The sequence below is a fragment of the Phocoena sinus genome, chromosome 3, assembly GCF_008692025.1.
Source record: "Phocoena sinus isolate mPhoSin1 chromosome 3, mPhoSin1.pri, whole genome shotgun sequence".
NCBI lineage: Eukaryota > Metazoa > Chordata > Mammalia > Artiodactyla > Phocoenidae > Phocoena > Phocoena sinus.
The window spans coordinates 61,937,916-61,952,977 of NC_045765.1; the positions used below are offsets into that span (position 1 = coordinate 61,937,916).

General features: G+C 34.0%; 1 protein-coding gene across 3 annotated transcripts in view; it reads left to right on the forward strand.

The window, feature by feature from the left end:
- The window catches only part of KIF3A (kinesin family member 3A), a 79,636-nt gene that overhangs the window by 48,710 nt on the left and 15,864 nt on the right, over window positions 1–15,062 (forward strand). For 2 of the 3 annotated variants that reach the window (XM_032627973.1, XM_032627975.1), the window contains exons 9-10: window positions 4,159–4,257; window positions 8,143–8,151. In XM_032627973.1, coding sequence (XP_032483864.1) covers window positions 4,159–4,257; window positions 8,143–8,151 — 108 coding nt within the window. The remainder of the gene's footprint in view (window positions 1–4,158; window positions 4,258–8,142; window positions 8,152–15,062) is intronic. The other variant, XM_032627974.1, reaches the window with a different exon arrangement.

The following is a 15,062-nucleotide window of genomic DNA, read 5'->3' on the forward strand; positions in this document are numbered from 1 at the left end:
AGGTGCTGATTCAGTAAATTTGAGTAAGATTATTGAGGAAAAGCAGTAATTGAGCTGCCTCTTAGATAATGGAATTTGGTATTTTAAATGTGACCACTAGGTGGTATTTATAGTCAGTATGTTTTAAAGATGTAAAATTTCTTAGATTTCTTAATATTGAGTTCATATCTTTATTTTGCTGACCCTTTTTTTTACATTTTTTATTGTGGTAAAATATACATAACATAAAAATTACCGTTTTAACTATTTTTGTGTACAGTTCTGTGGCATTAAGTACATTCACATTATTCTGCAACCATCACCACCATCCATCTCCAGGACTTTTTAATCATCCCCAAATGAACCTCTGTACCCATTAAACACTAGCTCCCCATCCCTCTCTCTCCCTCAGTCCCTGGTAACCGACTGCTCTTTCTATTTCTATGAATTTGACTATTCTAGGTACCCCATGTAAGTAGAATCATATAATATGTCTCCTTTTGTGTCTTGCTTATTTTACTTAACATAATGTCCTCAGTGTTCATCCATATTGTTGCATGTGTCAGAATTTCCTTCCTTTTTAAGACTGAATAATATTCCATTGTGTGTATATACCATGTTTTGTTTATACCTTCATCTGTTGATGGACACTTGGGTTGCTTCTATCTTTTGACTATTGTGAATAATGCTACTATGAATGTGGTGTACAAATTCCTGTTTGAGTCCTTGCTTTCAATTCTTTTGTTCTTTTGGGTATATACCCAGAGGTAGAATTGCTGGATAATATGGTAATGCTGACTTTATTTTTAATAAATTTCATTTTATTTATGCTCTTAGGATATATTGTTTTTATAATCCAGTTAATAGAGTTAATCAGAAAAACAATTAAAAAATAGGCAGAAACATTAAAAGAATAATTTTTCAACTTTTTATTTTGAAATAATTTTAGGCTTACAGAAAACTCACAATAGCAAGGAGAGTTCTTATATACCTATTAGCCAGCTTCCCCTAATGTTAGCATCTTACATAACCATGGTACAATTATTGACACCAGGAAATTCACAGTGGTACAAACTTATTAACTAATCCACAGACCTTACTAGACTTTTGACAGTTTTCTCTCTAATGCCCTTTTCCTCTAGTCCAAGATCCAGTTGTGGATCACACATTGCATTTAGTTGTCATGTCTGTTTAGTTTCCACCAGTCTCCAATTCCTCAGTCTTTATTTGTTGTACATGATCTTGATGCTTTTGAAGAGTACTGGTCATGTATTTGTAGAATGTTCCTCAATTTGTATTTATTTATAGTTTTCTCATAATTATTCTGCAGATTTTCTCCACTATAAATCTACTATTTTATTATTTCCTTTGTAATTAATATGTACCTTGTGGAGAGATACTGGGTTGGCCAAAAAGTGCCTTCGGTTTTTAAGTAAAAATAAAAGACGCATTTTTTGTCTTCACCAAGAACTTTATTGAACAACATATTCACCCTTTTGTTCCAGTACCTTCTGCCATTGTTCAGGCAACTTCATAATTCCATCTTACCAAAACTTTTTATCTTTTTGAGCAAAGAACTGTTCCAGGTGCATTTTATAGTCTTCCAGGGAATTGAAATTTTTTCCATTAAGAGAAGTTTGTAAAGATCAAAATAAATGGAAATCTGAAGGTGCAATGTCAGGTGAATACGGCAGATGAATCAGAACTTCCCAGACAAGGTGTAACAGTTTTTGCCTGGTCATCAAAGAAACATGCCATCTTGCGTTATCCTGATGGAAGATTATGCATTTTCTGTTGACTAATTCTGGATGCTTTTCATCGAGTGCTGCTTTCAGTTGGTAACTGGGAGCAGTACATGTTGGAATTAATCGTTTGATTTTCCGGAAGGAGTTCATAATAGAGGACTCCCTTCCAGTCCCACCATATGCACAACATCACCTTCTTTGGATGAAGACCGGCCTTTGGTGTGGTTGGTGGTGGTTCATTTAGCTTGCCCCACGATCTCTTCCATTCCACATTATTGTACAGTATCCGCTTTTCATTGCCCATCACGATTTGTTTTAAAAATGGAATGTTTTCATTACATTTGTGTAGAGAATCGCATTAGGGTATACTGTCAAGAAGTTGTGTTTCTTTTTTTCCGCTTAACTTATGTGGAACCCAAACATCAAAGCGATTAACATAACCAAGCTGGGGCAAATGATTTTCAATGCTTGATTTGCATATTTTGAGTATGTTGGCTATCTCCTGCGTGGTATATAACGTTGATCGTTCTCAGTTACTGTCTCGATTTGATTGCTATCAACTTCAACTGGTTTACCAGACTGTGGAGCATCATCCAGTTACAAATCTCCAGCACGACCCTTCACAAATCACTTTTGACACATTTGATCAGTCACAGCACCTTCTCCATACACTGCACAAATCTTTTTTTGCATTTCGGTTGCGTTTTTACCTTTCTTGAAATGATAAAGCATAATATGCCAAAAATGTTCCTTTTTTTCTTCCATCTTCAATATTAAAATGGGTACACAAAAATTCACCAGCTTTGATAAGTCTTTTTTTAAATACATGTTGATGTGACAGCTGTCACATACAATCTAACAAAATTGTTTCGAATGAAGTTAAAGACAACTAAGTGCTACTAGAGCCATCTTATGGGAAAAAAACGAATGAACCTTTTGTTAAATTATGTTTTATATTTTTACTTTTAAATTTTTATTTTTTATACAGCAGTTTCTTATTAGTTATCTATTTTATACATATTAGTGTATATATGTTTATCCCAGTCTCCCAATTCATCCCACTACCACCCACCCCCCGCTTGGTGTCCATACGTTTGTTCTCTACATCTGTGTCTCTGTTTCTGCTTTGCAAACCCGCCGAATGAACCTTTTGGCCAACCAAATACTTTGAGACTATACAAAGGTCCTGTTTTTCATCATACTTTCTTCCACTAATGTTAGCATCCAACAGTAGTTTGTGCATTTGCTCAATGGTGGCATTCCCTTCCCATTGTTCCTTCTAATGTTTAGTGTTTGGAGTGTCTGGAATTCTGTACGGAAAAGCAGTCTCTTCTCCCCGACTTGTTTATTTATTTGAGTATTTTTTATGTCAATATGGACTCATGGATAATTATTTTAGTCTGTGGGTTTATAATACAATAATATTATTTATTTTATTGTTCAGATTGTTCCAGCTTTGGCCATTAGGAGTTCCTTCAGGGTAGTTCATATATCCTGTCAACATGCTCCCATCAGTTTGTTTGTTTACTTGTTTTTTGAGCACTTCCTCACTTTCTGGCACCACAGATGCTTAGAGCTCATTTTTTAATTTTCCCTACCCTGGCCTTAAAATCATTTATTTCTCCCTGGCTCCTTTCATTGGAGAATGGTATTTAGAAACCAAGATTTAGGCATTAGGTGTGCTCATTGCTACCAGGGTGTCATTGTTTCTAGGCCTAAAGAACAAAATATGTTTAATGAATTTCTTCTCCCAAGACTCTGTGATTTCTTTCCATCTTTTATTTGTAGGTTCAAATATTATATTATGATTAGTGTATATTTTACTCCTCCCCCAGTTACTTTTATTTTCTTAGACATTTCATATATGGACAGTAGTAATTTTAAATAACTACCTTGAAGGTATTATAGCACTGATTTGCTTTAATATTAGCTTAATCCCTTTTTTTGATTTTTTAAGTTAACATATTTGTGTACAAATAAGCCCTTCTTCTTTTGAATTACTTCATGTGATATAGTCCTAAAAGTGGCATCATTGTGTTCGATGACAGTTTTATGGCCCTTAAAAAAATAAACAGGTTGAATGAATTTAAAATCTTAAACAGAAAACTAAGAAAATGCTCCCCAAAAGTGATCATATTTTTTAAAGACTGAAATAATAACTCTAACATGTAACATTTAGAACTGTACTTAAACTAATAATTTGAAATTTTAAACAGATCAGAATCTAACTTCTCTTTAGGAACTTTAAAAATAAAGCCTCTGTGTACATTGTATCTGTTTCTGAGGTTAGCATATCTGATATACTGTCTAGGAATATTAAAATAAGGTTTGTTTAGGGCACAAAAACTTAATGAAGAAAGTTTATATAGGCATTTCCTAAATAGCCAGTGACCTGGCACAGAATAAACATCATTGTATTAAATTTCTATTTAAGGGGAAGAAATATCAGGCTCTGATATCAGTGGGTCAGAGGAGGATGATGATGAAGAGGGTGAGGTTGGAGAAGATGGAGAGAAAAGGAAAAAAAGAAGGGGTAAGTTCATTTTAGTGTTCTGGAAATTAAATGAGATTGCTGCCTAATGATGGTTTAACATTCCTAAGGCTGTCGAGTGCATGCCTTTTATTTTGCCATTTTTAATTGTGGAAGCAATTAGAACAGAGGAAGTATGCCACATACCTGGTTAACTTTGCATTATTTTTTCCTCCTATACTGATCTCCTATTTCTAGATGAATCAGCATATAATATGTTCTGGTTTTGTTTTTTTTTACAATTTAGAATTATAAAAATCTGTGATAGTGGATATACCATTTTAAAGTTTCACATGGGGTTTTAATTTAATGTGAGGACTTTTATTTATGTTAGGAATCTAAATTTTTAGGAAATTAGGATAATGTGGAATTTTTTTTTCAAACATGATTATGCTTTAATCATTGAATTTTTAAGTAATAAATTTGTAGAAGGATTGTATTTTTAATAGAATGTAAAATGTATTCTCTTTATAAAATGTACCCTCATTCTCACCTGTTACACTGGGCACTTGTTGCCAAGTATGAATTGAGACTGTGTTCATTGTGATAAAGATATAGATGACATGCAAAAGAGAGAGACATATTATAATGGCCTACATTTCAAATCCTTTAACCCTGAATATTTATTTCAGAACTCTCTTCCATTAATGTGGATCATTGTTTTCAAGCTGGTGCATATTTTGCTTGTCTTATTAAAATGTTCTTGCTGAAAATAAACCCATCGCTGTTTGATCAGGTGTCCCTAATTTAAAAGCCATAAAGAGTCCTTCAAAAGACAGGAAAAATATAATTTAGAGCAAGAGTTGGCAAGTAGTCTGCTGGCCAAATTCAGCCCACCACCTGTTTTTGTAAATAAAAGTTCATGAAACAGCCATGCTCATTTGTTTACATATGGTCTACAGCTGCCTTCACATGCGTCTGTCTGGCCTACAAAGCCTAAAGCACTTATCATCTGTCCCTTTACAGAAAATGTTTGCAGACCCCTGATTTAGAGAAGTGGTTTTGTGTTCACACCTATTTTTTCAGAGTAAAGTATTCAAAGCTAAAGCAGATGATAGATTTGTTAAAAATAAAGTTTTAAATAGAAAAAAATGCCACTGCTTAATATGTTAAAATATTTAATAGTAACATATCTTCCTTCCAGGCTTAGAAATTTTAAAAATTTCAGTAAGCCTTTCAAAGTTTTGCTGTGAAACCTTAAACATATATAATCACATCTGATAGTTTGATGTTTTGGAGGTGAAAGAGTGAAATTGAAGACAAACCAAACTGTCTGTATTAAAGGGTAATTTATCATTCCTGTAATTTTAATTGTTCGTGACTTTAAAATTTAAAACTCAGTTCCTTTAGCTTATCAACCTAAATGGTTTAAATAGACTTAAATGTCACCAAATGATTTGTTTATTTTTATTCTCTTCATTCCAACCCTCTGAATTACTATATTTTAAGTGAATAGTGGGGTTTGCCCACAGTGGATACTTAAAGGAATAGAGTTTCTAATTCCCCTGTATGGCTTTGTAATTAGAGAATACTGCATAGAGTACCAAGACTGGTTTTAAGGGAAAGTAGGTTTTGGTTCTTTAATACAAAGCTTGATTGTCCTTTAAAATTCTTTCTTTGGAATTGAATTTTTCTCTGTGTATGTGTTCATTTTCTTGTTTCCTCTTTCTTTGGTTCCCTTTGGGCTCATTTCTTTGTCTTCCAGGCAGTAGCAGCAGCAGTAGTTCAGACTCCACATGTTCTGTCATAGAGAAACCTCTGGATAAGTTCTTGCCTAGTGAGTGGTAGCTCTTAAATTCTCTAACAGAGCTTTGGCTTTTCCATAACCCATGGGCTTCAGTTGAGAAATGCTGCACCGCTCCCTGTCATTACTTAAAGAATACATGTTGGACTTCTCAGTAAAACAAAGCATGTGATGACTTTAGCTCCCCTCTTCATTGCTTCCAGTTAACCATAATTGTTAAAACATATGCTTACGCTTATGTTTGAGACAATGGAAGAGAGAGTCATGCTTTTGCAGTTGAGATAATGTAAAGAGAGCTAGTAAGCTGTATAAGAGAATAACTCTTGGTTCCTTTTTATGTTTCATGATACATCCTAGTCAGGTAAGGGACCTGTAATAACAAAATCCTGAATTTCTTAAGGTACACCTTATATTTGGAAGTACACCAGTGCCCTTTATAACATGTCTTATAGTTAAAAAGATTTTACTCCTTGGTGTCCTGTTCTTAGGGGTAGCTTAAGATTGAAAACTCCCTAATAAAGAAAAATGTAAAGTTTGAAGCAAGTAAAGATAAATTGAATGGTATTTTATTTCAAATGGCCATTTATCCTTATTTCTGAATTACCTGATTGATTTTATGAAACTTTCTAAGGTATGATTAGAGAATTCAGATCCACACGAAATTGTTATGCAAGATCTATCTATCTAGACTTATTTCAAACCTAAAGGCCTTTTCTTACACTGTCATTTAATAAACTAAGTTGAAAAGTATTATTAATTTTATTTATATTTTAGTTTTCAGAAGAAAAGAGAATTGATGCTTTCTTGTACTAGTTTGCAGCTTACTGCTTTTTAAAGCATTATCTGTATACCTACCTTTCCAAAACTAATAACAAAAACATTTGGTTATTGTTCTTATGCTTTTAGCTTGCTAGAGGAAGACTTCCAAGAATGTTAGGAATTATTTTCTCTATTGCAATTCTTACATTTTACCAAGACAATTAATTTCATAGGCTAACCTATAAAATACATGAAATTGCTTTAGAAACCATGTAGAAGTCTCATTTTGTATTACAAACTGCAAAATATAGAAAATATCTGAGTGGGAGGCATTACAATTTAATTTTCTGTTTTAAAATTTTACTTTAATCCTTAGAAAGTAGTTACATCAAAGTATATTGTGAAATGAGTTGTACCTTGTTCAGTTCAAGCAGTTTTAGTTACTCTTTATATACCTGGCATATAACATTGAATTCTTTTGTTGCACTGTGGGTGTGTTGGTGAAGTGGAGAGATGGTTGTCCCAGCATGTGGTTGCTGTGCGTAACTTCCCTTTTAAAAATATGAATGGCCTTTTTTTTTTTAAGGTGTTCTTTGTTTGAACTATCAGTTGATCATTTACTTCTATAGAATCATTATTATAATTACCCTTAACAGTCTACTAATAGGTTCAATGCAAGTTTGTTATTATACAGGTGTACTTCACTTTATGCAATAAATTTTTTTCTGAAAAAATTGCTTATAAATCAAGTTGGGAAATCAATTGTATTGGGAGAACTTGCTGTCTTTAAAAATTCTTTATTAAATGCTTTTGTTTATCACATAATCACTACAGTTTACTCTAAACTCTAGTTGGTTGAAGTTTTTGTGTTGGATTTTCTTAAAGGGGGGCACACCTGTAATGTATCCTTCTATTAGAAGGTCATTGAATTGGGAAATTTTGAAAATGAACAATGTGACTTTTGCTACTTTTAACATATTAATATTTAAAATTGGCTTAATTTTCTGTTTGCCCTTTTAGATTACTTCCCAGGTCTTAGCAGGTTCCCAATTCCATGTCCACCATTTGTTGCTGAACTGTTATGTTTGCAGGAGTTTGGGAGTCAGTGTGAGCTCTTAAGATTGATTTGAATTGTAATCTTACACTAAATCTTTTTATCTTGCTTAAATTATTATCTCTAATTATGTTGAATATACTTTTCTTTTTGCATACAACTGCTCTATTTCAGTTTTTATAATGATTTATTCCTATACTTATACTATAAATAAATGCTGTTATACATTTTTCTTTGATTTACAAAAGAAATAATGTTTTTTCTTTTTTTCCTCCTCATCTCTGTGCATATGCTTCCTGTCTACGATTTGCTTACTACTTCTTACTGAAAGATCAAGCAGGTTGGTGTGATTGATTTGCACTCCATGTGGTACAATTATTTAAACTATAAAGAACTTTGTTGTTTAACCACATTACATTTTTTTTATTTAATGATTTTTTTTTACAAGGTAAGTATCTGTCTTTGTATTTTAAAATATCTTTCAACTTCAGCATTTTTAAAAAAAAACTTCCTTTTTTACTAAATTCTTTTTTTTAAATTTATTTCAGTTTTTATTGAGGAAGGTATTAGGAACATTTTTTTTTCAATTTTATTTTATTTATTTTTTTATACAGCAGGTTCTTATTAGTTATCCATTTTATACATATTAGTGTATACATGTCAATCCCAATCTCCCAATTCATCCCATCCCCCACCCCACCCCCTCACCCCCTGCCACTTTCCCTGCTTGGTGTCCATATGTTTGTTGTCTACATCTGTGTCTCAATTTCTGCCCTGCAAACCAGTTCATCTATACCATTTTTCTAGGTTCCACATATATGCGTTAATATACAATATTTGTTTTTCTCTTTATGACTTACTTCACTCTGTATGACAGTCTCTAGATTCATCCACATCTCAACAAATGACCCAATTTTGTTCCTTTTTATGGCTGAGTAATATTCCATTGTATATATGTACCACAACTTCTTTATCCATTCTTCAGTCGATGGGCATTTAGGTTGCTTCCATGACCTGGCTATTGCAAACAGTGCTGCGGTGAACATTGGGGTGCATGTGTCTTTTTGAATTATGGTTTTCTCTGGGTATATGCCCAGTAATGGGATTGCTGCGTCATATGGTAATTCTATTTTTAGTTTTTTAATGAACCTCCATATTGTTCTCCATAGTGGCTGTATCATTTTACATTCCCACCAACAGTGCAAGAGGGCTCCCTTTTCTCCACACCCTCTCCAGCATTTGTTGTTTGTAGATTTTCTGATGCTGCCCATTCTAACTGGTGTGAGGTGATACCTCATTGTAGCTTTAACTTGCATTTTTCTAATAATTAGTGATGTTGAGCAGCTTTTCATGTGCTTCTTGGCCATCTGTATGTCTTCTTGGAGAAATGTCTATTTAGGTCTTCTACCCATTTTTGGATTGGGTTGTTTGTTTTTTTAATATTGAACTGCATGAGCTGTTTATATATTTTGGAGATTAATCCTTTGTCCGTTGATTCATTTGCAAATATTTTCTCCCATTCTGAGGGTTGTCTTTTAGTCTTGTTTGTAGTTTCCTTTGCTGTGCAAAAGCTTTTAAGTTTCAGTAGGTCCCATTTGTTTATTTTTGTTTTTATTTCCATTAGGAGGTGGATCAAAAAAGATATTGCTGTGATTTATGTCAAAGAGTGTTCTGCCTATGTTTTCCTCTAAGAGTTTTATAGTGTCTGGTCTTACATTTAGGTTTCTAATCCATTCTGGGTTTATTTTTATGTATGGTGTTAGGGAGTGTTCTAATTTCATTCTTTTACATGTAGCTGTCCAGTTTTCCCAGCACCACTTATTTGAAGAGACTGTCTTTTTTCCATTGTATATCCTTACCTGCTTTGTCATAGGTTAGTTGACCATAGGTGTGTGAGTTTATCTCTGGGCTTTCTATCCTGTTCCATTGATCTGTATTTCTGTTTTTCTGCCAGTACCATATTGTTTTGATTACTGTAGCTTTGTAGTATAGTATGAAGTCAGGGAGTATGATTCCTGCAGGTTCGTTTTTTCCCTCAAGACTGCTTTGGCTATTTGGGGTCTTTTGTGTCTCCATACAAATTTTAAGATGTTTTGTTCTAGTTCAATAAAAAATGCCATTGGTAATTTGATAGGGATTGCACTGAATCTGTAGATTGCTTTGGGTAGTATAGTCATTTTCACAATATTGATTCTTCCAATACAAGAACATGGTATATCTCTCCATCTGTTGGTATCATCTTTAATTTCTTTCATCAGTGTCTTATAGTTTTCTGCCTACAGGTCTTTTGTCTCCCTAGGTAGGTTTATTCCTAGGTATTTTATTCTTTTTGTTGCAGTGGTAAATGGGAGTGTTTCCTTAATTTCTCTTTCAGATTTTTCATCATTAGTGTATAGGAATGCAAGAGATTTCTGTGCATTAATTTTGTATCCTGCAACTTTACCAAATTCATTGATTAGCTCTAGTAGTTTTCTGGTGGCATCTTTAGGATTCTCTATGTATAGTATCATATCATCTGCAAGCAGTGACAGTTTTACTTCTTCTTTTCCAATTTGTATTCCTTTTATTTCTTTTTCTTCTCTGATTGCCGTGGCTAGGACTTCCAAAACTATGTTGAATAATCGTGGTGAGAGTGGACATCCTTGTCTTGTTCCTGATGTTAGAGGAAAAGCTTTCAGGTTTTCACCATTGAGAATGATATTTGCTGTGGGTTTGTCGTATATGGCCTTTATTATGTTGAGGTAGGTTCCCTCTATGCCCACTTTCTGGAGAGTTTTTATCATAAATGAGTGTTGAATTTTCTTTTTCTGCATCTATTGAGATGATCATATGGTTTTTATTCTTCAGTTTGTTAATATGTTGTATCACATTGATTGATTTGCGTATATTGAAGAATCCTTGCATCCCTGGTATAAATCCCACTTGACCATGGTGTATGATCTTTTTAATGTGTTGTTGGATTCTGTTTGCTAGTATTTTGTTGAGGATTTTTGCATCTATACTCAAGAGTGATATTGGTCTGTAACTTTCTTTTTTTGTAGTATCTTTGGTTTTGGTATCAGGGTGATGGTGACCTCATAGAATGCATTTGGGAGTGTTCCTTCCTCTGCAATTGTTTGGAAGAGTTTGAGAAGGATGGGTGTTAGCTGTTCTCTAAATGTTTGATAGAATTCACCTGTGAAACCATCTGGTCCTGGACTTTTGTTTGTTGGAAGATTTTTAATCACAGTTTCAATTTCATTACTTGTGATTGGTCTGTTCATATTTTCTATTTATTCCTGGTTCAGCCTTGGAAGGTTACACCTTTCTAAGAATTTGTCCGTTTCTTCCAGGTTGTCCATTTTATTGGCATAGAGTTGCTTGTAGTAGTCTCTTAGGATGCTTTGTAATTCTACGGTGTCCGTTGTAACCTCTCCTTTTTCATTTCTAATTTTATTGATTTGAATCCTCTCCCTCTTTCTCTTGATGAGTCTGGCTAATGGTTTATCAATTTTGGTTATCTTCTCAAAGAACTAGCTTTTAGTTTTATTGATCTTTATGATTTCTTTCCTTATACTAACTTTGGGTTTTGTTTGTTCTTCTTTCTCTAGGTCCTTTAGGTGTAAGGTTAGATTGTTTGAGATTTTTCTTGTCTCTTGAGGTAGGCTTGTGTTGCTATAAACTTCCCTCTTAGAACTGCTTTTGCTACATCCCATAGGTTTTGGATCGTTGTGTTTTCGTTGTCATTCGTCTCGGTATTTTTTGATTTCCTCTTTGATTTCTTCGGTGATCTCTTGGTTATATAGTAGCGTATTATTTTAGCCTCCATGTGTTTGTGCTTTTTACGGTTTTTTCCTTGTAATTGATTTCTAATGTCATAGCGTTGTGGTCTGAAAAGATGCTTGATATGATTTCAATTTTCTTAAATTTACAGAGGCTTGATTTGTGACCCAAGATGTGATCTGTCCTGGAGAATGTTCCATGCGCACTTGAGAAGAAAGTGTAATCTTCTGTTTTTGGATGGAAAGTCCTATAAATATCAATTAACTCTATCTGATCTGTTGTGTCATTTAAACCTTGTGTTTCCTTAGTAATTTTGTTTGGCTGAACTGTCCATTGGTGTAAGTGAAGTGCTAAAGTACCCCACTATTATTGTGTTACTGTCGATTTCCTCTTTTATAGCTGTTAGCACTTGCCTTATGTATTGAGGTGCTCCTATGTTGGGAGCATATATGTTTATAATTGTTATATCTTCTTCTTGGATTGATCCCTTGATCACTATGTAGTGTCCTTCCTTGTCTCTTGTAACATTCTTTATTTTAAAGTCTATTTTATCTGATATGAGTATTGCTACTCCAGCTTTCTTTTGATTTCCATTTGCATGGAATATCTTTTTCCATCCCCTCACTTTCGGTCTGTATGTGTCCCTAGGTCTGAAGTGGGTCTCTTGTAGACAGCATATATATGGGTCTTGTTTTTCTATCCATTCAGCGAGCCTGTGTCTTTTGGTTGGAGCATTTAATCCATTCACGTTTAAGGTAATTATCGATATGTATGTTCCTATGACCATTTTCTTAATTGTTTTGGGTTTGTTTTTGTAGGTCCTTTTGTTCTGTTGTGTTTCCCACTTAGAGAAGTTCCTTTAGCATTTGTTGTAGAGCTGGTTTGGTGGTGCTGAATTCTCTTAGCTTTTGCTTGTCTGTAAAGCTTTTGATTTCTCTGTTGAATCTGAATGAGATTCTTGCTGGGTAGAGTAATCTTGGTTGTAGGTTCTTCCCTTTCATCACTTTAAGTATATCATGCCACTCCCTTCTGGCTTGTAGAGTTTCTGCTGAGAAATCAGCTGTTAATCTTATGGGAGTTCCCTTGTTTGTTATTTGTCATTTTTCCCTTGCTGCTTTCAATAATTTTTCTTTGTCTTTAATTTTTGTCAATTTGATTACTGTGTGTCTCGGCGTGTTTCTCCTGTATGGGACTCTCTGTGCTTCTGGGACTTGGGTGGCTATTTCCTTTCCCATGTTAGGGAAGTTTTCGACTATAATCTCTTCAAATATTTTCTCTGGTCCTTTCTTTCTCTCTTGTCCTTCTAGGACCCCTATAATGCGAATGTTGCTGTGTTTAATGTAGTCCCAGAGGTCTCTTAGGCTGTCTTCATTTCTTTTCATTCTTTTTTCTTTATTCTGTTCTGCAGCAGTGAATTCCACCATTCTGTCTTCCAGGTCATTTATCCATTCTTCTGCCTCAGTTATTCTGCTATTTATTCCTTCTAGTGTATTTTTCATTTCAATTATTGTATTGTTCATATCTGTTTGTTTGTTCTTTAATTCTTCTAGGTCTTTGTTAAACATTTCTTGCATCTTCTTGATCTTTGCCTCCATTCTTTTTCCAAAGTCCTGGATCATCTTCACTATCATTATTTTGAGTTCTTTTTCTGGAAGGTTGCCTATCTCCACTTCATTTAGTTGTTTTTCTGGGGCTTTATCTTGTTCCTTCATCTGGTACATAGCCTTCTGCTTTTTCATCTTGTCTATCTTTCTGTGAATGTGGGGTTTTTTCCACAGGCTGCAGGATTGTAGTTCTTCTTGCTTCTGCTGTCTGCCCTCTAGGAACATTTTTGTTTCCAAATAATCTTCTTAAGGGAACAGTTCAGAAATAATTAGATTGATAGTGATAAACACATTGGATATTCTAGAACTAATTAACAAAATAGACAACAAAACCACATGGTGTAATCATTTTTCTAAATTCTTAAAGACCCATTAAGCCAAATTTTAGAAATAAAAATATAAGTGATTTCATATTCAAGATTTTTCTCCTTTTTTAAAAAAAAATATTTTTTTTAAAAAAGAGTGTTCTGAGTGGGAATGAGTATCCCTTCATTCATACATAGAAAGTAAAATCTGTATGAATATAGAGGTGAGTGACATGACACACCTGACATCACTGTGTCAAAGCAGTCCCTCCTGCCCTAACTCAAGAGCAGCTCCCTTTCCAACTCTCCAGTCAGCATTCATGGCATCACTGCCCTTTCCTTCACCAGAGCTCACAACATTTGCTCTGAATCTTCCCTTTTCTTGCCAGTCTCTTCCCATTTACTATCAATTTTTCATACAAGGTGCCTCCCAGGAATGTTGCTTCTTCTTCATAAGCCCAGCCAGTTCTCAAGGATAATACCTCAACCCCTGTACAAGTGTCCATTCTGGTCTTCCTGCTTCCACTCAAATCTCCTGGGCTCAGAAGTGCTGGCGTGCTCTTCTTCATCTTTAATTTTTATCACACAGTTCTACTGCTTGAGAAATAGCACTCCAAGGCCCTTATTATCTGACTTACCCTCTGCAAACTCATAGCTCATTACTTTAAAAAAGATATTCTGTTACAGGTCCCTTTAATGCTGTATTGTCTACCATACCTAATGCTAAGTTTTGATGGAAATCCATCAACATGGTATCATACTCATCCCTGCCTTCTTACTAGAAAATAATGACCATAATTTCACCATTAACCTTTCACTTTTTTTTAAAGTGAGGAATCAAACATCTGGTTATGTATGCTCATGGGCGCTTGTATAATGAAAATGAAATTAATTCAGTTAACACTTCCTGAAATTCTTCTCTTTAACTTTACCTTGCCAAAGTTCACCTTCACAGTTTTGGTTAGAGCACATGGTAGAGGAGAAGTTAAAATATTACCACTCTGGTTTGGCTCAGTTAAATACTCTATGACATTAAAATTCTTTTTAGATTTTTTTACCTGAAATTTTGTGCTGAAAATTTACACTTTTAGAAAAAGAAAGTTTTTTTTTTTGGTTGGTTGGTTGGTTGGTTTGGTTCATTAATATTTTAAAAAAATCTTAAAAAAAAACAGTGTAAAAGTAACTTTTCATGATACCATGTTTTTAAGTGCCTGGTTAGGAGAGTTGGTACCTATTCACATTTAGCTTAAAATATTATTTGGGGAGAAATATGATTTATCGGACTGATTCTGGCTAAAATAATATGTTACTTGAATATCAGAGTTTTGAAACTGAACCTAGCTATATATATGCATGGTCATCTTTATGAAAATGGTATGAGAGCACAATAAGATTTTTGCTGCTAAAACATCAGTTTGAAAATATTACCTGAATGGTTTTGAATAACTAATGCAATTCAGGCCTAGTAGTAATTCATCAATATGCATGTGCTTTTGTATTTCTACCTATAAGATTTTTTTTATTTTACTGCTTCTTAATGGGTCTGGAAACTGTATGTTTTTATTTTGTTGTTGTTTTTT